Below are 25329 nucleotides of genomic sequence, written 5' to 3'. Positions count from 1 at the left end.
ACCTACCAATGCTGATGCTGGAGTTCAAGTCCCTATTGCAAATTCTGTCTCCAGTAGTCCAGTACCTTCTTTTTGACACAGTTAACGAATATTGTTTATAAGTGTAAACACAGGAGAATTTGTTTAATTTGATGGTTTTAATATCAGTGCAAATTTAAGTACTGGTTGGACAATATATCCCAGCATTGGGAGTGAGTGCCAACCTCACAACAGATTTTGTACCTTATCTATGTGCAGTTTACCTCAGGAAATCCCTGCTCTGCCTTGTGGCGTGGGTCATACAGCTGCAGTGATGTGTGGACCCCACTCAGTCTTGGCACATTCCTTAGGCACAGCCACAACTGCTTCCTGTCAATACTCTAGGAAGTGCTATAACATTCAGATGTATCCAAGGATGGAAGTAATGGAAAATTCAACATAGAATTTAGTTTTTAATGGTTAAACTACTGTAAGGCCATGGTAAGTTGTCTTTCAAAAATATGGTTTGATTTTAAAAAACAAATTCCCAAGACAAGAGAGATGGCTCAGCTGGCTTGGGTTAGATTCACAACCAAAAGTACAAGAAATACTACTGTGTATCCTGTCTTCAGAAACAGAGTGAGGAACAAATAAACATAAACATGGCATTTCAGCAACACAGAGAGAAAAGATTCACTGTGTTCTCTGTGCTTAGGGAGTGGGAAGAAAAATCAGAGCAAACCAGGTGTTTTTCATTCCCTGCTCTGAGATCTTAGGGTTGGTAAAGGGCTGAGCGCCCCCTGCTGGCCCAGAGCTCCTCTGCAGGGAGGTTTTTGTCTGGGCTCATGCTGAAGTCCCCTCACTGTGTGTCTTGCACAGTAATATGTGGCTGTGTCCTCAGTGGTCACAGAGTTCAGCTGCAGGAAGAACTGGTTCTTGGCTGTGTCTCTGGTGATGGAGATGCGGCTCTTGAGGGATGGGTTGTAGCTGTTACCACCACTATAACCTATGTACCCCATCCACTCCAGCTTCTTCCCTGGGAACTGCCTGATCCAGGTCCACCAGTAACCACTGTTGGTGATGGAGTCACCAGTGACAGAGCAAGTGAGGGACAGCGACTGTGAGGGCTTCACCAGGCCAGGTCCTGACTCCTGAAGCTGGATCTGGGACAGGACACCTGCAGACAGGAAGAGTCAATTCTGTCAATCACATATTGTCACATCCTCTCATGGACACATGTATGAAATGGTCACACTCACCAGGAAGGGCTGTCACCAGGTACAGAAGACCCAACAGTCTCATCTTCTAGGCTGCACCCCCTTTTCTCAGAGGTCAGCCTCCTGTGAGAGAGATGTGAGCTCCCACAGCTCAGCACAGGGTTTAACTTAGAGCTAGAAGATGAATTTGCATGTGGGGAGTCAGCCTTGTCCTTATAAAAGAGGAGGGTGGATACCACTCCATTTCCTCATTGCAACACAGCCATCACTGTGTCTCATTTTCTATAGTGTGTGTCTGAGGTAAAACAGTTTGGGGACCACAGGGCTCACAGGACACACACACTGGCATGACCCCACCTCCATTTCCTAGACCAATGCCCCCCAATCTTCTGCTCCTATGTATATTTTTGCTTTTTTCCATTCATTTATTTCTTAACAATTTATATATTATTATTCTTTAATTAATTAATTCTATATTCAAATTCCAGTTTCTCCTCCCTACTCTCCCTTTCCCTCTCCCACTCCCCCCCACCTTCCATTTGCTCCTTGTAGAGTATAAGTCCTTCCCTAGGAAGCTACTAATTCTGTCCATCATCTCCTTGAGGCTGACCAAGGTGCCTCCCCACCCCCTGGCACCCCTGTGTCTAGGCTGGGCAGGTTCTCTCTCCATGTAGAATGGGATCCACTAAGTCTGATTGTGCATTAGAGTTAGATCTTGTTCACACCATCAGTGGCGTCATGTATTGTCCCAGCTGCACCACTGTCACCTATATTAAGGGAGTCTTGTTCAGTCTTATGCAGGTTCCCCGTTAGTCAGACCAGAGTCACTGATCTCTCACTGTCTCAGGTCTGCTGATTCTGTGGAATTCCCCATCATGATCTTGACCCCTTTGTTCATATCATCCTTCCTCCCTCACTTTGATTGCACCCCAGGAGCTTGGCCCATTGGTTAGTTGTGGATTTCTGCATCTGCTTCTCTCTGTTTATGGTAGAGGGTTAAAGCTTCTCTGGGGTTGAGGATTGTAGTCTGTGGATCTTTTGCTTCATTTCTGGTATCCACTTATGATTGAGTACATACTATATTTGTTTCGTGGGAATGGGTTTCCTCAATCAGGCTGTTTTTTTTTTTCTACCTTAGTCCATTTGTCTGCAGATTTTAGGATGTCTTTGGTTGTTACTGCTGAGTAGTACTCCATTGTGTAAATATATCACAGTTTCTTCATCCATTATTTGGTTAAGGGGCATCTAGTTTATTACGAAGTTCTGGATTTTACGAATAATGCTGCTATGAATGTAATTGCTGCTTCTGTATTTTTAGGTCTGATGTCAACTCCAATCTACTATTCACATTTGGCTTCCTGAGTTCCCAGTTTCTGATTAGGAAGACCACACTGCTCAAGTTTTTCTTCCCTTTTCCAGCCAAGTAATGTTTTCCCATCTTTCCTAGAAACTTAACACGCTGTCATGTCATTGTAGCATGGGGTCCATACCTACTTCTGTTATGATAAATCTTTCTGCCAAAAGCCTCCAAGCCCCCAACACCACGTGTGCACTCTATGCCACCTGCCTGCCTGATTTAGGGCCCCAATTAATGCACAGAGACACTTGTATTGAGTACAATGCTGCTTGGCCAATGACTAGGATTCTCATCTGTTAGCTCAGTCTTACTTATCATAAATCTATATGTTTTATAAGACTTATATTATCACACAAATTCCATTGGTGCTCTCCCTTACTGGTGGATCACATCACTGCTGCAGGAAGCAAAGGGGAAAAAAGGAACACATCCTGTTTCTCCTTGCTTAAACGAGTCTCCTTTGCTATGTCACTTCCTGCCTGGGTCACCACTTCTCTACTACATTTCCCAAAATCCTCTTTGACTCTTAGTCTAACTTGCTGTCTCATTGCCCACACAGTATTTTATTTATCATCCAGCAAGACAAACACATACACAGAAGCACTTCCCCATCATACTTCTTCCTCCTTCCTGACTGTGCAATGTAGAGGAAACACATGCTGATGGAAGAAGCTTCTTCCCATACTTCCTCCTCCCTCCTCAACTCCCAAGTCCCCCGATCCATATTCATCACTTTGCTGTCTTTTGAAATCAAATTGTAGTGAATAAAATACAATAAAGTTAAATTAGATAAAAATTAACACATTTGAACAGGACAAAACATACAAAAAACTGAATGACAAGAGCCCAAGAAAAGGCACAAGAAATAGGGGTGGTTGCAAAGACCACCAGATTTATATACTCAGGAATCCTATAAAAAGACAAAATGAGAAGCTATTCTATATAGGCAAAGGAAGTCTAGGATAAAATAAGAGATAAATAGATAAATGTATAAAATAGAAATAAAGCCATGTGATATCATGGCACAGGGAATCTTCCAAAGGTATTTGATTAGATCCTGATGGCATCTGCTGATGGAAATGAAGCCTGTGCCTAGGACTAATTGGTTTCCTCTACTTGTCACCCTTTGAGAAATGTCATTTTTTTCAATTTAAAGATGTTATGAACAGGAGACAGGTTCTAGGTTAGGGATTGTACCGCATGCACACCTCCTTGTGCTCTAGAACCCAATCTGCTGTCGACAAATGCATGTCGTGGTTTTCCAATAGAGAAATTCTTTCTACTCTGAACTCTAAACTGGCTTCATGGCGATTGAGAGAGTCTTTGAAAAGTGTAGGGAGCCATCCCTGCATTCTCCATTACAATGATGGCGCCTGCAGGCATTGAATGTAAACAAGATTATTGTGCAGGCGCTGGGTAATTTTTCATTCCTTGATCTCTGTCTATTTCGTGGCATCATATGGCCTGATCAGCTGCAGCCAATCATAGGGTGACACGTCCCAGGCGGCGGCTGCCAGCCTTTATTAGGGGACGGGATTCTTGGCTAGGGGTCTCCGCTCTGGTAAGCTTATGCTCTCCTCTCAAGATGCATTAAAAGCTTTACTACAGAAGGATCCGAATGTCCTGTGTCATTCTTGCTGGCGAGGCGATTGCGCTGGACATCTGGTGCCGAAACCCGGGAACTTGTTAACATCGCCGGCACTGCGGAGACCCCTTGGACGGGGCAGATTCAGAACTACAGGGTGGTAAGTTCGGAGAGGTATGCTTTATTCTGACACCTTCTTTTTTGACTTTGCTTTTAATTTGTCACCACTATGGGATGGATCAGTAAAAGCCTTAATTCTAGTCTTTATTACATTGGTCTTATATTGTGCCCACCATGGCTGGTGTTCCAGTTCGAGACCAAGCTTACCCCAGGTAGCCTCCAACAAAATGGGCTCTTCAAAACAGAGAGACCTAATTAAAAACTGTCTAGAGATTAAGGCTTGCCGTCCCATGGTAACAGAGAGTCAAAAAACGCTTAAAGAGGTACAGGATAATATATCAAAAACCAAACGAGATGAGAGATTAGGAGCTCAAAAAAGAAAGGACATGTCTAAGGAAAAAGGCCCTCCCCAGGATACAAAAAAAAGGGGGAGAGAAAATAGGGAATAACCAGTCACACCCCGGTAAATTTAAGAGAAATAAAGACTCAAAACGTAGCCTCTGCCCTACAATGAAATTAGAGGCCTTGGAGCTGAGCAGCTCAGACTCTGAGATTTTAGACTCTAGCGAGGAAGCAGAGCTAGAGGAGGAGGCAGCACGATATGAAGAGGACAGATACCACCCTGATAGAAAAGTGAAAGCAAATATGAGGCCATCGCCTGTTAATCCAGCGGGTGTACCTCCATCAGCACCCCCATTATTTGGTACCGACTCCTTTTTACCATTAGAGGAGCGGAGAAAATTACAGATGGCTTTCCCAGTCTTTGATAGGGGAAAAGGCTGCACATGTGATTCAACCCTGCTTAGAGGCCTGGAATGCCTGGGGAAAGCCTCATAAACATTGACGCTCAGGGCCATACTGCGGCCAAGCGCCACACCTCAGAACTTGAAAGGCCAAAGGAAATGGTAAAATAGAAGGATATCTTAACTGGTCTTTGGAGAGGCCCGGATCCTATTCTCATAAGATCCAGGGGAGCTATATGTGTTTTTCCACAGGATGAAGAGAATCCCCTGTGGATCCCGAAAAGACTCACCCGAAGAGCCACTTCGGACCTTCAAAAGTCGGAACTCCACCCTCTCCCCGGGAGTTGAGAGCCACTATTATCCAGATTAACTCCTGTCCTTGACGGAGGGATTGTCATCATGGATCGCTTCAGCTGTCTCCTATTTTAAGGAATGGGTGGGGATGGGATTGTTTGGTGCAGCCATTTGCTGCGGATTGATGTTGCTTCTCTGGCTGGTCTGTAGGCTCAGGGCTCAAACTAAGAGAGACAAGATGGTTATCGCCCAAGCACTTGTAGCTTTGGAACAAGGGGCTTCCACTGATATTTGGCTAACTATGCTTAAGCAATAGGCCGCCGGCCAGACAGCTCTTGCACACCCGGAGCCTAGGCTCATTGCACAGGGTAGAATGTCTGGTTTGAGCAGCCCATGAGGGATGTTGAGCAAGGCATCGCACAGAGAGTTGCCCAGTATGCAGGCTTCTCTGGGAGGCATGTTGTCCTGCATAAGGGTTGCCTGCCCGAGTCTCCCTTTCCCAGAAAAACGGCAGAGGACAGGTCAAGAGCGCTTCGGGTCAAGCTAACAGCCTGATGGCGACTCTTGTACACAGTCTTAATGTTTGATTGGGAAGGTACAACCTCTGCCTCTATCCCTCAACATATGGGTGACCTATTCGCTTGTAAAAATATAAAGCCTTATCATTAATTAATAAAAAAGGGGGGAGATGTAGGGAGCCGTCCCTGCATTCTCCATTACAATGATGATGCCTGCAGGCACTGAATGTAAACAAGATTATTGCGCAGGCGCTGGGTAATTTTTCATTCCTTGATCTCTGCCTATTCCGTGGCATCATATGGCCTGATCAGCTGCAGCCAATCATAGGGTGACACGTCCCAGGCGGCAGCTGCCAGCCTTTATTAGGGGACGGGATTCTTGGCTCGGGGTCTCCGCTCTGGTAAGCTTATGCTCTCCTCTCAAGACGCATTAAAAGCGTTACTACAGAAGGATCCGAATGTCCTGTGTCGTTCTTGCTGGCGAGGCCATTGCGCGGGACAGAAAAGTGTTATTTCTGTTATTGTAGCATTCCCAGGAGAGTGACACAGATTCCATGAACTAACTGATCTTATATCCTACTAGGGGAGGGTTCAACCTGCCATAGGAAATGGTCTCCTGGGCCTTGTATGTGGTTAACTGAGAGGAACAAACTCTGAGTAGAATCAGGAAACACCCTTGCTGGCCTCTCTGCACTTACTCCCCAGGCTCATGAATCCTTTATTTTGGTTTTCTTTTTTGATGCCTCATAGCAAAAATACTTAGCGATGTTATTGATCATATGGACTTGTTGTCATTTGAAAATCATAATACACAATATCAGACTGTGTACTTCTGTGTTTTCTTTGACAGAACATGGTCTCCAATCGATTATTGTCACTCCATGTAGGGATTGCTCTGAAATGTTTGTAGACAGTTTTATTCTATATCAGCAATCTTTTACAGGTCAGGAAGGTTGTCTGAAGAACCTTGTGTGACTGTAATGCAGCAGGGTAGACATAAGATGGAGTTCTGTGGAGAATGGAAGTTTTGACTGTTCTTGAGAAATCCATTCTCTCCCCACAGAAGTCAGCCCTATGAACCTTGCATTAGTCCAGAAAGTTCACGTCTAACAACAACCCAACCTTCATATCACTGTTAGTCTTTCAGCTGAGAGTTCCCAGGGATATACAGATAAGGAATCCTCTTTACTTTCTATCCGGAGGCTGTGGTTTATATCTGAGCAAGAGAGTTCATGATGGTGATGAACTTTATACTGCACATATACCATTGAGAGGACACTGGGCCTTGGAGGAAAAGAAATTTTTGTAATTAAAATTGTCAGCTCGTAGCCATGCCATCAATGGCAGAATTATTTTTTCTGACATTCAGCTTATGTAGAGCCAAGGTATGTGTTCTACTAAATAAAACAGAACAGAAACAAAAAGCCTACATAGACAGAATTGCTTAGATACAGATATATGAAAGTTATAACTGAGTCCAAAATTAAGAGTGGATATAGCAGTTGTCCTCGGTAGGAGAGTGCTGAGTATCCCTGCCTATCACTTGGGAGACCAAGGTTTGATTCCCTGAAGGGGAGACTAGAAGCCTCTTGCCGGGCATTGGAGGCAATGCTTTAACCCCAGCACTCAGGAGGCAGAGGCAGAGGATCTCTGTGAGTTTGAGACCAGCCTGGTCTACAAGAGCTGGTTCCAGGACAGCCTCCAAAGCCACAGAGAAACCAGTCTTGACAAACCAAAAAAAAGAGAGAAAGAAAGAAAAAGAAAAAGAAAAAAGAATGGATATAAGTTGGCCATGACACCTATAAAAATAAAAATCTCTCTCAATCTCTTCTCTCTCTCTCTCTCTCTCTCTCTCTCTCTCTCTCTCTCTGTTTGTGTGTGTGTGTGTGTGTTTGTGTGTGTCTGTGTGTGTGCTTGTGTGTGTGTGTGTGTGTGTGTGTGCTTGTGCATGTGTTGGTGTGGGGGGGTGTGGTTATCATGTGCAATACACTGTTGTCCAGTCAGTGTCAATCAGTGTGAAAATAAAACTTGTGACAAAGACAATGAAAATGGGGAAACAGGGGAATGATCAACTGGGCTCCTGATGACATCAACGCCTTTTACATCACCAGTTTCCAATCCCGCTCCTCTGGCCCATGTTATATGAGCAGGAGCCCAGAATGTCTCCAAAGTGACAGATTCTATATGGAGAGGACTTCACAAAATGACATTTGTCTCCATCGTAATCTCTCAAATGAGACAAAATTTGATTGCTACCAACAAAAGCAATACAGGATTAGACTTACCTATAAATGATTATATAGAATTTAAATTATGAGGAAACATAAAGAGACACCACAAATCTATGGAGAAAACTTCCACCAAAGTATTTGGTGAGCTGTTAGATACATTACTGAATTTAATGAAAGTTGTTTTTGTTTGTTCAGCTATTGTTGACTTTTATTTTCCTAGCAAAATTCATATTATAGTGTATACCCAGATACGCCAATAACAATTCTAGTATCTTAGATTTAAAACACACACACACACACACACACACACACACCTCATAATGTATTGTCACAGCGTCTTTTTCTCTGTTTCATTAAAGCAGAAGCATGTCAATGGAGGTGGTCACTGATACAGATCTCCTCAATGTCTAGTTACTGCAGGACCACAGGGCTTACTCAGTCATCACCACTTCATTCTCAGATGACATTTGGAAAGCTTGACAAACACCCTATAGGACTGTTAGGAGGAGGATGAAAAAGGGGCACCCAAATTTATGAATTCTGAGAAAGTCCCCAGGCTAATCTTCTGTGTCCTCTCAGTTTCATGTTCCTCCAGGTTTTCTGACAAACTCAGGATGTGGTTGCAACACTGTGTCTCTTGCACAGTAATAGACAGCAGAGTCCTCAGATGTCAGGCTGCTGAGCTCCATGTAGACTGTCCTGGAGGATTTGTCTCTAGTCAGTGTGGCCTTGCCCTGGAACTTCTGATTGTACTTAGTGTTACCACTATCAGGATCAATTCTTCCAATCCACTCCAGGCCCTGCCCAGTCTTCTGCTCAACCCAGTGCATATAACCATAAGTGAAGGTGTAGCCTGAAGTCTTACAGGATATTTTCACTGAGGCCCCAGGCTTCACCAGCTCAGCCCCAGACTGCTTGAGCTGGACCCAGGAGTGGACACCTGGAGAGAAATGCAGAGTGGATGTCACCTGAGTACATTCCCCACCATTAACTCTGGAACTTGGTGCCCCTTACCTGCAGCTGCTGTCACCAGGAAGAGGATGATACAGCTCCATCCCATGGTGAGGACCTGGGTGCTCAGTGACTGTGGAGAGGACACTGATCATACGTTGTTGGTGGTGTAGACATCCCTGTATTTACCACCATAGTCTCCTGTGATTTGCATATTCAAGATCAGGGTGCTTCTTAGATAAGAACCTAGTCCAGCTGGAGAATGAGGAGGTAGAGGACACCTGGGTCAAGCAGCAGGATGCTGAGGTCCAAATCTTCATCCTGTCTGATGAAGGATCCATTCCTGAGACCTGTGCAGACCCTACAGAAACATCAAGGCCTAATCTTTCAATTTACAAATAGAATTGGAACTTGAGATATTTGGTCCTTCAGGTGAAGAGATTAAGTTCCATTGGTACTAATAATTATGATTGGATATTTCCAAAGCTCCTGAAATTAGCAGAATTTGTATTCTTCTCTCATGGAGGAACAATGTTTGCTTTGCTTTTCCAGCTGTTTGCAGCTCTGTGTTTCCCATGTTTGTGTGTGTGTGTGTGTGTGTGTGTGTGTGTGTGTGTGTGTGTGTGTGCATTTGGTCTTGTATTCTTTCTTTTTTTGTCGATGTGTTTCTTTTTATAGAGACAAAGAAAGGCTGTGGAGTTGAGTGGTAAGGAGATAGTAAAGATCAGGGAGGAATTGGGCAGTGAGATTGTGATCTGAAAATACTATATGAAAAAATTTCAAATACCAAAAATAAATAAATCTTAATAAAACAAACAAGAAAATAAAATGTGCAATATTTAACAAAGAGTTTTACTGTGTTTGAATATTGGGGAATTCACACACAACCTTCAATAGGTGCTGTTCATGGATAGGCTTTTATACCAATTCCACAGAGAACATGGAGTCCCCTCCTATCCTCATCTCATTTCTGTCCTGCTGATTTTTGGCTTCACTGTGACCCCTGCTGGTCCTGAGCACCAATGCAAGTTAGTATGTATTAGTTCACACTCAACATTCACAGTGTAGCTTGAGCAGTGTTCACAGAGCTCAGCTGCGTGGGAAAGGGGTGCTTGTTTTCCAGGGAACACTGAATGGATGTGACAGAGAATGATTTTCCGTGCTTCCTGTATCATTACTAATGTTCCTCTCAACTGGCCGGGGATTTACCTGCTGGCAGCTGGATCTAGCTTGTCACTACCCTCTGCTTCTGCAGAGTGACTACAGAGAATTATGGCATGCTGAGTCACTGCACTTTGAAAATTAACCATCTTGTTATTGCTTGACCCATCACATTTTGTGAGGCATCATGGAGTTGGTCCAGTCCTGCTACATTGAGAGGAAAATGTCATAGGTTTCCAGGTCAGAATCCTTGGCTCCTGGAACATTGTGGTCCTTCCAGGTCCTGATAAGCCCAGGCAATCCCTCAGTCAGAGAATCTTTCAGGACACCTTTTTTTCTACCTGTTTCCAGAACACCTACTTGATTTCCTGAATCCTGAAAGTGGGATCTTCTTCACTGTCTGTCTCACTGTCTCTGTCTCTGTCCTCATTTCCTGGTCTTGGATCCATCTTCTCTGATTCAGAAAGTCCATGGGCCTAAATTTTCAAATGTACACCGAGAGCAAAATTTCCCTAAACCTCTTATTTGAGCTTTCTCCCTAGTCTATATATTGCATCACATCTAAACCAAATGCAGACTGCTCCAGGCTTTCCCTCAAAATTTGCATCCTGAAACAGGTTTAAAATGGCTCATCTCCTAGGGTCCAGGCTCACAAATTGCTCCAACTAAGGCCCACATGTCTCTAGCCTAGAAGTTTCCTTAGAACCTGATCGGCCTGCACAGGGCCAGCATTCCAGCTTCTTTTGGCCCCACCCTGTTGTGGGAATTCACCCACCCAATAGTCTTTTAGGTTCCAGCCCCTTCCTGTTGGAGACTCAGGTGCTGCATGCAGACTGAGAGGGGAGCTCTTGTCCTCAACTGTGTTTGCAGATCAGGTCTCAGCTTCCAGATCTCTGGGCAGAAGACCTCAGTGGTTCTCTGTCTATTTTTATTCATGAGTAAGTTCCAAATAAATACCTGACTTCCCTTTATCCAGGTTTTCATGGAATCTATTACAGTCAACCATTACACCACCCAACAATGATGCCTCAGTGTGGCAGGAAGTAGTCATAGAGAAGATTACACATAGCTTCTAATCATTTGTTTATTATTAGTAAAAGCCTGAGATGTTAGCTTTCAAACCTGGGACAAATGAATGAGGTGCCAATTAAAAATATCACGGCCGAAAGTGAACACCATATCTCCCTGCCTCCCTCAGTCCCTACCTCTTACAGGGTCCTCCTGGCTGGCATCTCCTTCTACACACCCTAAACATTCCAGCCCTGGGCTGGGCTTCCCTACCTGAGCTGCTCTTCTGTATATAATCCAACTGTTTCAGTTACCTGGTCCTTTTCATCTTTTTTGGGCGTCCTGATTGCTTCACCTGGGTCCCCTGTGTTCCCTCCCCTTACCACTTCCCCCACTCGTCACATGACCCAGGGTAGTGTCCACTCTGGACTCTCACAGATGTCCAAGCCTCTGGCTATGCTCTCTGACATACCTATAATAAAGTTACTCCTCCACCATACCTGCTGCAAGTCATGCTTTTTTTTAAATTTTATTTCTTGTTTTCATTCACTAGCAGCCTTAACCTTGTCACACAGGGTTAAAACCTAGGTCTCAGAGGTGAGTTATTTCCATGTAATTCACGTTAACTTGTGTGGTGTATATATTGTAAATTGTGGCAGAAGAGAACTCTGTTGTCTCAGATTTCACAGAACATAAACACAGAGAATATCCTGAGAAATCAGCAGATGGGGCGACAGCTGTGACCACAAAAACCAGCCCTCAGTCATGTCTACACCTATTCCTGCCCTGTCCCTCCCTCCATGTGTGACCTGCGCCCCCTGCTGGTCCTGTGTCAGGGTTCACAAATACAAAGCAGCCTCATTTTTATTAGCTGGCATGCTTTTATGCTCAGGAGGGTTAATGATCAAAGATGATCACTAATACTAATAGTTTTACTTATTTCACAAATAAAACCAAATGTCAAGTTTGCATATACAGGACAAGATCAATCTGTTCTTCATATAAATTATTCCTGAGCCCAACAGATTGAATGACATACAGCATAAAGCAAAAGAGCACCACCTTTCTCCAGTTAACATAGACTCTGGTTCTGCCTTGACAACTGTTACAATTCGTATAATGGAAACGGCCTACCTAACCCAATTAATGGTGTTATCAAGGAATATTGCTTATTATAAGAAAGAGATGAATACTTACACATAGGGTGTATCTCCCTAACTCAATTAACCTACTGAAGAACTACCGTCACAGGAACATCCAGGGACAAAGCTAGTGTAAATACTCCACTAAAGGCATGCCCAAGACTCATTTCCTGGAAATTTAGCAGTCTATATAAACACAGGTCACAAAGTTCAGAAATTGCTTTTAATTGTTGAACAATGTGAAGTGGGAAATGCTAGAATGATCCAACTGTAAAAATGCATGTGATAAAATTCACATTGCTCAGGTCTGAGCCCAGTATGTACCCTGGGAAGAGGAAGGGAGAGTTTAGATTTCTTAGGATTCTGGGGTACAGGAGATTGATTTTGCCTTTCTCTTGGTTCCTCCTGAATCTCTAACACAATACTACTAGGGAAATCCCATGGATAATCTGCTAACAATCACACAAATAAAGGTCTATGCTTTCCTGATTGGCAAATTTAATTACTTTTATTTCTGGTAGATCACTCACTCTGCATTGTTTTACTTATGCAATAAAAATACTTAGTGACTTTACAAAAGAGTGAGATATTGATCAAAATGATTAAATATTGAAACAGCTCAGGGCCTGAGTGACTTTAGAGGCACAACCATTTTGAACTTAGGGATGAAATGGGTCTGTAATTGTCAAAACAGATTAGTAGTGACAAATCTTCTTAGAGATAATCAAAACGGACCAACTCTAGGAAGTCTGAACCACAGAGACCTGCAATGGGAATGAAATCAGAATTACAGCAGAGACATGGGTCATGAAGACAGTCTTGATGATGTCATGGAGGACAATGACAAATGAGCTGATGGAAACTGAAGTATTATCTCCTATCTCTGATGACTCTGCACATATTCTGAGAAAATGTCTGAACAATGACATTTAGAAAACTCCATAGATTCCTCCCTGATTAACATCAGTGCAGGAGGATGGAAATTATAAGAGAGGGAAGAGTAGTGCAGTTAAGTAACTGGATGGAAATTGTTGCAAACTCTCCAACCAGGTTGCACATGTACATACAAGAATAAAAAATAAATTTGTTCTCTCTATCCAAATGTTATAATATATTGAATATCCATAGATACATAACTGATTGGGGTGACTCTTGTATGTTTTATTTAAAATTGCTTCATTGAAAAATATTTCTAGATAATATATTCCCCCTCTGTCACATACTCCAAGACTTCTCCCCTCCCTATCAACACAACTCTAAAGCCTTTATTTCTCTCACTCCTTAAACAAATGAGCAAAATACAAGAAACTATCATCAATCTATGTATCTCATAAATACACACATACTCTCAAGGATACAAAATCAGAAACCAAAATATGTACACATACAAAAATATCAATGAAAAAAAGGAAACTTAAATAAAGTTATATAAGACAAAAGCTGTCCAAAATGTCATTGTTCAAGTTTTCTTCTTGCTAATTCCTGGTCATGGGGCGTAATTAATATAGCCAGTGAAGTGTGATTAATATACCAGTGAGACTAATTGAATTGGGCTAAATTTCTCCTTTGCTAGTGGTTATAAATTGCAGATAGTTTCTTGGTTAATAGTGGGAGCTCTTGTCCACTTGTAACACTCAGCCCTGAGAACACTTCTGGCTTGAACTTGTGTAAGCCTTGTGCTTGCTACCACAGTCTCTGTGAGTTCATGTGTGCATAATTCCCACTGTGAGTGCAGGAAACTGTTTCCTTGGAGTCATTTATCACTTCTCACTCTTAGGATCTTTCCACCTCCTTCCCTGAATTGTTTGCACAATCCTGAGGCTAAGGTTTGATGAAGACTACCCATTTATAGTGAGTGCCCAAATATACATCACTCTCTACATATTGTCCGTTTCTGTCTAAGTCAGTTTCCACTTACGGAAACAGACAATGTTCTCTGCTGATGGCTGACTTAGGCCCTGACTTACATGCCTAAGAGGGCACACGATTAAGAATAATTTTATTGACATGTTCCTTTATGATAAAATAGCATGTGGTTTCAACTGGGGCTATGGTGTATCTAGACCCAGTTTTTTGGCCTTCTTGGCATTGTCCGACATGGGTTTCATCTCATGGACAGCACATGAAATCCAAACAGAGAATGATCGATTACATCCACAACAATTGCAACAACATTTCTCATGGGATGGTCACCATTATAACTCACAGCATTTATATCTAGGTTGGTTATTGCCCTTCTCGTTCTCATGGAAAAATATCTTCAATAGTTATGAATGCCAGTCAGTAGAAGAGAAAACATCTAGTTAAATATCAGATCACCTTCCCAGTGTCCACTGTGATACACAAGTGTTGTCCTCAGCATCATGACCTTATCACCAGTTTGTGGAGAGAACCAAGTGACTTGGCAATAGACTGAGATATCTCAGAGGTTCCTTAGCAATCCTTTCACCAGAGTCTCAGTTTGTGAGTGCTTACACAGGAACGCCCATATCCCCAGTATGGAGTTATTCAATGAAGAATAAATTACAGTAATTTAGAAATTCCTGCTGTGGGAATTTGAGAGAAAGTACAGAGTGAAACAATAGCTTTGAATCACCTGGCTTGAGCACCAGACTTCCTCAATTATTGTATAACCAAACACACACAGACTCATTTCTAAACATCTTAAAAATGAATGATGGTGTATAACAGGAAGCCCGGGCTCTGAAGTTAGCAGTGAAGAGGAAACCCCAGAGGCTCACAGGAAAGATGTAACTCTCCCCCCCGTATTAGGAAGTGAAAGTGATGAGAAGCTTCCTGAAATTTTGTACAGACACCAAATGAGGCTGTGTCTCTGTGGTATTCAATACTCGAGCACAGTAGTATGTGGCAGTGTCTTCAGTGTCCACACTGGTGATCTTGAGGGTTACCCGGTTGTTGGATGTGTCCTTGGAGATTGTGAGCCGGCTCTTCAGGGTTGGGTTGTAGTATTTATCATCATTCCACCAAATGTGTGCCAGCCACTCCAGACCCTTCCCTGAGGGCTGGCGGATCCAGCCCACACCCATACCAGAAGTGCTCAGTGAAAACCCAGAGAAAGAGCAGGTCAGACTGAGAGTCTGGGAAGGCTGCAACAGTCCAGGGCTAGACTCCTTCAGGGTAACCTGGGACAGGACATCTGTGGAGGAAAAAGGAGAAGGAAAGGTTGGCACAGAGTGAATTATGGGAGTTCATGCAGTAGGAATCCATGGCACTCACATGCAGGCACAATCAGCAGCAGGAATGAGGAGGCAAACAGGGCCATGGCTGCACACCAGTGAGTGTCCAGGCCCAGCTTTGGCTTTTCAACCTATGCTTGGGTGGAGCCAGGAGAGATTTGCATTCCCTCACCAGAAGCTGACTCTGACAGAGTACATAAATTAAGTGTCTCGGGGGAGCCAGTCTGTGATGAGATACACAGGATGTCTCAGGGAAGTTCACTTCTGCTCACCATAGAAAGGAGCCAACATGAGAAGACCCAGGTCCTCAGTAGTCAACACATCTAATGAGAACTGTATGAATTCAGCAATGGACAGTATGTGTCATTTGCAGGCTGGCAGTTACGCAGTCTGTAATTGCATGGAAGAGAGTTGTATTTGATTGATTTACTGATCTTTCCGTCTCCTGCCTCACATATTTGATATTCTATTCATTCAACCTTGGCAGCTTCATGTTTACACTGCCATCTATTTCTGAAATCTTTAAAAGCAACAGCAACAGAAAACATAACCTGTAGCAGAGACATGGTCAGTTATCTCAATTCTCTCAAATGCTGAGCATCCTGGAGAAAGAGAAGAATGACAGAGAATGATGAAAGTCACAGTTCACAGGGCCGAGGGATTTCTTTACAGGTTCAGTGATGTTAAAGAGCAATGCAGTCTGCTTTTTTCTTGTGACTATTGATGCTTAAAGCCAACAACTGCCAGCTCCAAGGTCTTGCAGTTTCTTCTGCACACTGGGCTGGGAGAGGAAGACATGGCTCACAGGAAGTGCTTTCTGTCCTCCTGTGCACCTACTCAAGGTTACCGTTGATTTAGTGCCCACTGACTCCCTGCCACTTGCTGGCCCCAGGCTGATGGTCAGAGCATCATGATGGCTCCCATTATCTTGAACAAAGTCCTGTCTCAGAGCCAATCCATGACTTGGAAATGGGGGGAAAAAGACTTCAGAATAACATAATTTTCTGATAATTTCAGAATATGCTTTAAATTATTTTTGTTTACTTCTGCTATTAGCATGATAATTACATAAACAATGGTGATTTCTTGTGCCATGTGAAACAGTTCATCTACTGAGCATTTAGCTGTTGCTCTTTCCAGATATTGATCTCTCCTGTGTTAGATTTTTCAATATTTCTCATAATGTCAATCATGATGCTAAATGATTTCTGGTCTGAGGGGGCACAGATCTGTCACAGTCAGTGACATAGATAAGAGACTTGGAATTAGATGTTTCTCTCTACATCTAACACAGGACAAGAGCATGGACATTTTTGTCTCTTGTGTCCTCTGTGATTCTATCTCTCTCTGGCATGAACTCACAGCCTCATTCAGAATTCAAATGTGTTTTTTTCTCCATGGGAGATGTATTCACTGTACCATTCATAGATTTATTAATTTCAATTCAAATCACTGTTTGTCATTTAATTCTCTATCTTCATCAAGTTCTAGGTTTGTGTGAAATTCACATGAGCAACCATTTATGTGAGTAGAAACCTGACAATTACAGTGTTCACAATGCTGGGGAGTCCCCAGCTCTCTACTTCCTAACATAACTTCAGACACAAAGAAATCCATGCATCCCCTGTGCACACCCATGTTCCCAGGTCCCCGTCCTCACTCAACAGTGCTTCTCTAGGATTTATCTGTCCTTGATTATCACTGAGACTGAAATGTGATGTATGAGATAATAGTTGTGTTTCTTTTCACGTTCAATCTCTTCCAGATTTATCTACACAGTGACATGGAAACTGCAGGCTACATGTTGAGAGACAACATGGTATTTCATGGAAATGCCACACTTGTTCAGACATTCAACCATTGATGGTTTCTGGAGTAGAGTATCATAGACTATAAGGCAAGGACTAGCTGTGCAAAAACTCTTGTAGAAATTCCAAAAATTGGTATTTTATGGAACACCAAAATGAGGCAAATTGATGAACCAAATGCTGACTCTTTTGTTTTAGATCTTCAGACTATTTCTTCAAGTCCACTTACTATGTCCTTTCACTCTCTCTCTCTCTCTCTCTCTCTCTCTCTCTCTCTCTCTCTCTCTCTCTCTTTCTCTCTCTCTGCCTCCCTCCCTCTCTGTGCTGTTTTAAGGTCTTGTGGTTTTGTACAGTTGTGTACACAGATGAGTGTGCTTGTGTGTATACACACATACAGAGGCAAGAGTTGGTATTGGCTGTCTTTCCCCTCTCACTTTATAACCCTTCTTTAATATAGGGTTTCTCACTGAATATGAAGCCCATCAATTCAGCACAAATGACCTGTCCCTAAGCTGCAATGGCAAATCTGTTTGTCCCCCAATGTTGAAACCATAGATACCACACTCATTCACATCTTTCAACAACTGAAGGGATCAGTTTAAACAAATTTCCACGATGAACAGAGATGAAAGTCATGCAGTAATAAACTGAGTTAGCTAAAAGCACAGCTGGGTCACATCTGGATTACAGCGCACAGTGCTCAGTTAGAGGAGAGGAGAGAAGGTTCAGGGAAGGATCCCGACCTGCTAGGGTTGATGGTAATGATCTCGGCCCCACCTTCCCCTTGGTTTTCATTTATACAAAAATTTATGAGTATTATAAACAAGAATCCGAACAATACTCTGCCTAGAGTAAGAAAGGACGCAGGAAAGTCCAGGAATTCCTTATCATGTGATTTCAGTGACTGTGTTAATGTCCTATATGTCCTCATAGCTGTCGGTTTGCATCTTGTTATGGGGGACTGTGCTTCATATTTTTAAAATAGTACAAAGAGAACATGTAATGTTTTGAGGACACTTTATCCCTTCACATCACACGTGGAGACAGAATTTCCAGAAAACAGCAAGAAAAAGTGCAGCCCAGACACCTGATTGGTGCTTCCTCTAACCCTTTCTGCATAATCTCCTGGGATGGACCTGCGTTCAGTGTGTGCTGTGCGCCCCCTGGTGACTGAAAGCGGCCTCACAGTGAGGTTTATGTCTGGGTTCACACTGAGATCACTCACTGTGTATCTAGCACAGTAATAAGTGGCGGTGTCCTCAGACTTCACACTGTTCATTTGCAGGTACAGAGTGTTCTTGGCATTGTCCCTGGAGATGGTGAACCGGCGCTTCACGGATGGTGCATACCTTGTGGTACTGCCACCTTCATTAATATCTCCAACCCACTCCAGGCCCTTGCCGGGAGCCTGGCGGAACCAGCTCATCCAGTAGCTACTGAAGGTGAATCCAGAGACTGCACAGGAGAGTTTCAGGGTACCTCCAGGCTTCACCAGGCCACCCCCAGACTCCACCAGCTTCACTTCACACTGAACACCTGAAAACACACAAAAAATCCTGGTCAAGAAATCATCACACATGTCCATTGTTCCTCAGATTAATGTCCACTCACACAGTCAGCATCTACTGCTCTCCATAAATTACCTTTTAAAAGAGCAACAAGGAAAATGCAGCTCAGTCCCAACTCCATGCTGATCCCTGAGTGAAGGCTTGGGATCCACAGCTGAGCTCCTCTGCTGCTTTTCATGAGGCTGCTTTTCATGAGGAGAGAGAGGGGCCATTTGCATGTCTTCCTGCTTTATAGCAAGCTCTGTAGTGGAGCCTGGAGATGGCAGGTCTTGTGTTATTTGTTAATTTTCTGGAGGAATCAGATCATAATGTTAATGCTGGGGAAAGGGTATTAAGTTAGACTGTTTTGTAAGCATCTCCCATTATATCTTTTACAAGCAAGAGATTCATTTTGATGTTCATTTCAAATTAATTCTCCTTGTTTGAGATTACAAACCAGAGTGACATTGCTCTGCGGTGCTTATTTCTGTAGGAGTTGGCACTGCTGTGTGGACCTCAGCCTTGATGAACATAAAACTCCCTGGGGAGCAATAGCTTTGTGTGCAGCTATGGCCTGAGTTGAGAACTCCCTTTCTGTATGGAGGTCATGTGACATGCCTGAATTCCAGTGTTCCGCTAATCACATGCATGAGCCTTTTCCAGACAATCTGTGAATTTCTTATGTTATCCTCTAATTCAGTTTTCCTTTGCTGCACGTTTACCTCTTGGTGCCTAGCAATGGGGAGTGACTGAGAATCTGAACTTCAAGGTGGAGCTGAGCTTTGACTTCTGCTTGTCTGCAGGGGGCCCTGTCAGAGGAGCTCTAGGTGGTAAGTGAATTTCAGGTGTCAGCTCACCAGGAGGTGACAGCCTGGTGGGTCAATCTATGATAGGCAAAACCTGAGACCACAGACTCCATAATGTCTTTTGCTCCCACTGCACCTTTACATGTTTGCTTCTGCCATCTTCCTCTGCTACCTGGCATGGTGTAAATGGATGTAGGGAGATCCCCACTGCCTGTAATGTAGTGTGTTTATCTGGTGGAAACATCCCATTCTACTGGACATTTTTACCTGTGGATTATTATGAAGATGATTTCTTCTTATGCTGAACTGTCTAGTTGATAGTAATAAAGTTAGTTTAAATAGACTTTTGATGATTAAAAATGAATTCAAGGAAGTGTCACACAGCTAGTGCCTATGAGCTTCACCTCCTTAGCTGTATAGACTGTAGTTCAGGTTAATGATTAGGGAAAACACTTGAGTCCCCACAAGCCAGGCTGTCTCAAATTCTTTCAAACTTAATGTTGAAAGATGCATTCATAGGTTTCTGTAAAAGATATTGGCATCCAGATTAGGAATACCTATATAAGGAGATGCTATGAATTGACCATTTGGTAAAAAGCCATACCTATAAGAAGGAAATCCTGCCTGGTGCAGGAAACCTAGTCAACTACCCAGGGTTTCTCACATCATAGATCTTGGAGGAAAACATTTAACTGCCACTAACTAGCATGATCTCTAACTACACTCCAACTCTTCATCTTCATACTTCCAAATACTTGTTGTTATCTCCACTGATCAAGGAAACTTGTCTGCAAAATTTGGAGACCATTACAGAAAACCACAGCAGATAAAATGCAGAGTTGTTAAGCCCACGCCTCACCTCATGCATCTACAGCCCATATCCTGCCTCATAGGTTTAGTAATTGTTGTAGGAGATGGAGTAGAAAGAGTGTGTACTCCTTATGAAGAGTGAATCTTCTCTGAGATTATGTCTCCTATACATATTAGAGAAGATGAGTCGTCCATCAAGTCTACCTGACAAGGCTCTTGAAATATGAGCCAAACAAGAATGAAAACAGAAGACATGCTAACATGGAAGGAGGAGAGTTTACCAGGCCTCAGCTCTAGTCAAAGGATTATAGGCAACTAAGGAACCCAGAGCAGGAGAAAAAGTCTTCAAGAGACAAGAGAATACCTCTAAGTTTTTCAATACCATAAAACCAGAAAACACATGACACAAGAAGAATTTGAGTGGGAATATACACTGCCACAGTACTAAGATTGAGAAATTCTCAAAAAATACTTTAAATTTTAAAAAGCAACAAGGGAATCTCCCCTCATGCACAGTTCCATTGTGAGTGGCTTTCTTTTAGTGCTATCACTCAATGGGAAGCCTTGATATCCAGGCCTGGGCTCCTCAGTAGGTTCTGAGGGCTTAGGACTGTGCTAGTTTTCAAGAGCAAAGGGAGGCCTTATTTTCATTTCCAGCTCTTTATAAGGAGGTTTGTGTTGGGAGTATTAGAAATTTAAATGCCTAGACCAAATGAAAGAGACAAAAACAAGTAACAGGGAAAGAATTAAAAATATTATTGATAATTATTTCTGATATAATTTGGTCTTACTTATTTTTTAATTAATTGAATTTTCACAACAGACACCACTCTCTCTTATTAGGTCTACAAAGGCCATTACAATACAAATTTGATTTTAGAAGAGTTAGCAAAGTTTTATACATGATGAGTCTAAATATTAAATTGAAAAAATTGTTTTAAAGATGTTGCTTACTGTTAATTCCTTAAAAGTCTGGTGTGTGAAACCCAGTATTGAAGAACAATGATATATAAATTCTATACACTATTATTTTTCTGGAAGTAACTTTTAATATTGAAATTCAACACTTTCTTTGCATTAATTATTAGTCTGGTGAGGGCTGTGTTTCAATTAGCATTCCTGAACATCAGGTCACTAGATTTAAACATTTTCAAACTAATGAAGGAGCAATGTGTGCCTCTACAAAACAACACAGAGAAATCATGAGGGCTCACTCATGGACCCTGCTCTGGTGTCCTTCCATCCTTTCAGACCTGTCCCCTCCCCAACATGACCTCTATCCTGATTGGGTGAGACTCAGCATGAAGAACCTTGAGATTGCCTCTCCATGAGACATGATTGTCCAGTCCTAGTTTCCAATTGAGGATTTCAGTTTTTATGAGATGTACTGTCTACATGTTTATTGGGAAGGTCTTTGAATTGTGTCAATTTCTTCTCTGCAGCATTCACAGGAGAGTGACATATATTTTGGAATAAAATGACCTTGTATCTTTCTAGGGGAGGGTTCTAACTGCCATTGGAGATGGTCTCCTGGGCCTTGTGTGTGGTTAACTGAGAGGAATGAACTCTGAGTAGAGTCAGGAAACACCTTTGCTGGCCCCTCTGCACTTACTCCCCAGGATCTGCATAACTGATTTAATTTGGTTTTCCTTTTTGATGTCTCATGGTAAAAAATACTTATCAATATTGTTGATCATGTGGACTTGATTTCATTGTAAATCATAATGATATTTCAGACTGTGTTCCTGTGTGGTTTCTTCAATAGCACAAGGTCTCAAATTGATTAATCTCACTCCTATGTATGAGTTGCTATGAAATGTTTGTATACAGATTTATACTCTCTCAGCAATTTTGTACAGGTCAGGAAGGTTGTCCTAGGAATCTCTTCTGACTGTGATGGACCATGGCAGTCCTAAGATGGAGTTCTGTGGAGAATGGAAGCTTTGTCTATTCTTGAGAAATCCAGGCTGTGTCCCCACAGAAGTCAGCCCTATGCACCTTGCATGAGTCCAGCTAGTCCAATCTAACAACAACTCAGCATTCATATTACTTTTAATCTTTCGGTTGACAGTTCCCCAGCATTCACAGATAAGGAACCCTCTTTCCTGACTGTGTTGCTTATGTCTAAGCAAGAGTTCATGATGGTGTCCAAACTTTATGCTGAAAATAAGACATTGGCAGGACAGTGGGCCTTGGTGGACAAGAAATTTCTTTAATAAAAACAGTAGCCTTGCTGTCAATGGCAGAATTATTTTTCCTGATATTCAGCTTTTATAGAGCCTAGATATGTGTGTTCTCCTAATTAAAACAGAAGAAAAACAATAAATCCTACATAGACAGAATTGCTTAGATACAGATATGTGAAAGTAATAACAGAGTCAAAAGTCAGCAGAGGTCATTAGTGGCCCTTGATACCTCCAAAAACAAAACTCTACTCAGTCTCTCTCTCTCTCTCTCTCTCTCTCTCTCTCTCTCTCTCTCTCTCTCTCTCTCTCTCTCTCTCTCTCTCTCTCTCTCTCTCTCTCTCTCTCTCTCTCTCTGTGTGTGTGTGTGTGTGTGTGTGTGTGTGTGTGTGTGTGTGAGCTTGTGTATGTGTTGGTGTGGGGGTGGCGGGATCATCCTGTGACATACACTGATGTCCAGTCAATGTCAGTCAGTGTCACCCCAAAATGTGTTGCAAAGACAATCCAATTTCAGGAAACAGGGCAGTGATCACCCAGGGCTCCTGATGACATCAATGTCTTTTACATTATCAGTTTAGGATCCCCATGATCTGACCCACTGGGATGAGATCAGGAGCCCAGAATGCTGAGAGAGTAACAGACTCTATACCAGACGACTCCACAGTGTGACATTTGGGCCATCTTCATCTCTCAATTGAGAAGAAATGTGATTACTACCAAAAAAGAAATAAAGGATCAGACCTCCCCATAAATGATCACATAGAATTGTACTTAATGCAATGGTAAAGAGATGCCCCACATTTTATGGAGACAACTTCCACCAAAGTATTTTGTGTGCTGTTAGATACATCACTGAATTTTGAAAAGTGTTTTTGTTTGTTCTGATATTGTTGATTTTTATTTTCCTAGCCAAATTCATATTATAGTGTATTCCCAATAAAATCCTAGTGTCTTAGATTTCAAGGCCACACACACACACACACACACACACACACACACACACACACACACACACACACACACATTATAATGTGTGGTCATAGTTTCTTATTCTCTGTTTCATTAAAGCAGAAGCATGTCAATGTAAGTGTTCACTGATAAAAATCTCCTCAAGATCTGTTAGTGAATGAAAACCAATAAGGACCACTTCATTATCAGATATTATTTGGAAAAAATGACAAACACTATGTAAGACTGTTAGGAGTAGGTTAAAAATGGGACACACAGAATAATTATTTCTGTGTAAGTATCCAGGCTGATCCCATCTGTCTTCTCAGCTTCCTGCACCACCATGGTTTCTGACACACTCAGGATGTGGTTGAAACACTGTCTCTTGCACAGTAATAGACTGCAGAGTCCTCAGATGTCAAGCTGCTGAGCTCCTTGTAGGCTGTGCTGGAGGATTTGTCTGCAGTATGTAGGGCCTTGCCCTTGAATTTCTGATTGTAGTCAGTACCATCATGAGAAGGATTAATCCATACAATTCACTCCTGTGCTGGCTTCTGTTTCACCCAGCTCATAAGATAGATAGTGAAGGTGTAGCCAGAAGTCTTGCAGGATATCTTCACTGAGGACCCAGGCTTCACCAGCTCAGCCCCAGACTGCTGCAGCTGGACATGGGAGTGGACACCTGTGGGGACAAAGGCAGAGTGGATGTCACTGTCACCTGAGTGCATGGCCCCTCCACAGGTCTGGAACTTGGAGCCCCTACCTGTGGCTGCTGTCACCAGGAAGAGGATGATCCAGCTCCATCCCATGGTGAGGACCTGTGTGCTCAGTGACTGTGGAGAGGACGCTGATCATGTGTTGTTGGTGGTGTGGACATCCTGTATTTCCACATAGACTCCTATGATTTGCATATTCATGAGCAGGGTGCTTCTTAGATAAGGACCTAGTCCAGCTGGAGAGGAAGGAGGTGGAGGACACCTGGGTCAGTCAGCGGGATGCTGAGGTCCAAATTGTCATCCTGTCTGAGGAAGCAGTCATTCCTGAGACCTGTGCAGACCCTGTTGAAATAGCATCAGGGCCTCATCCCTCAATTTACAAATAGAATCCCAACCTGAGATATTATTTCAATTCCTTGACAAATTCACAGGTGTTGGTAGTGATGATGAAAATTGTTAATGGCAATTTCAAAACCTCCTAAACTGGAAGAAATTTCACTCTTTCATCTGTAAGATATTAATGTTTTATTTTTCAGCATGTTGCAGGTGTGTGTTACTGGTGATTTTTTTCTTTATCTAAATACCTTTCTTTTTGTATATTCTTTTGCTTTCAACAGAAAAAGGCTTTAGAGTTCTGGTAGGAATATGGAAAATATCTGAGAGGATTGGGCATAGAATTTCATCACAATATTTTTCATGAAAAAAAGTTTTACAAAAATCCAAAATGAATAAATATTTTTATAAGCTGAGAAAATACAAATCTATGCAATATTTAACAATGAATTTTTACTGTGTTTGAAAATTCTTGACTTCACATATCAACTGTATCAGGTGTTGTTCAGCTGATAGTTTTTAAGAAGAGAGTCCACAGGGGCTCTGGAGTCCCTCCAATCATCCTCTGATTTCCATCCTAGTGATTGATGTCTCCATTGTGTCCCCTGCTGTCCTTAAAATTTTTATACTCTTATCTGAGTTTAAAAATAATAAACTTGTCACAGTCTCAGTCATGTTGTGGCCTCTCCATCATGG

General features: G+C 42.5%; 4 gene segments (V, D, J or C); all 4 read right to left on the bottom strand.

The window, feature by feature from the left end:
• Positions 1-830: 830 nt before the first annotated feature.
• Positions 831-1260, bottom strand: LOC113838946 (the record flags this gene model as incomplete). The annotated part of the segment is given in 2 exon segments: positions 831-1135; positions 1218-1260. Coding segments are annotated over 2 exon segments (348 nt in total), but the record flags the coding sequence as incomplete, so codon positions are not given.
• Positions 1261-8604: 7344 nt separating this feature from the next.
• On the bottom strand, positions 8605-9083 carry LOC113838945. The segment is given in 2 exon segments: positions 8605-8963; positions 9038-9083. Coding segments are annotated over 2 exon segments (405 nt in total).
• Positions 9084-9220: 137 nt separating this feature from the next.
• On the bottom strand, positions 9221-15568 carry LOC113838948. The segment is given in 4 exon segments: positions 9221-9335; positions 10496-10611; positions 15135-15442; positions 15523-15568. Coding segments are annotated over 4 exon segments (585 nt in total).
• Positions 15569-18308: 2740 nt separating this feature from the next.
• Positions 18309-18979, bottom strand: LOC113838944. The segment is given in 2 exon segments: positions 18309-18826; positions 18934-18979. Coding segments are annotated over 2 exon segments (564 nt in total).
• Positions 18980-25329: the final 6350 nt, after the last annotated feature.

This window comes from Cricetulus griseus, chromosome 5 (genome assembly GCF_003668045.3).
Source record: "Cricetulus griseus strain 17A/GY chromosome 5, alternate assembly CriGri-PICRH-1.0, whole genome shotgun sequence".
In the NCBI taxonomy this organism is placed as follows: Eukaryota; Metazoa; Chordata; class Mammalia; order Rodentia; family Cricetidae; genus Cricetulus; species Cricetulus griseus.
This window is presented reverse-complemented; position numbering and strand designations above follow the sequence as displayed.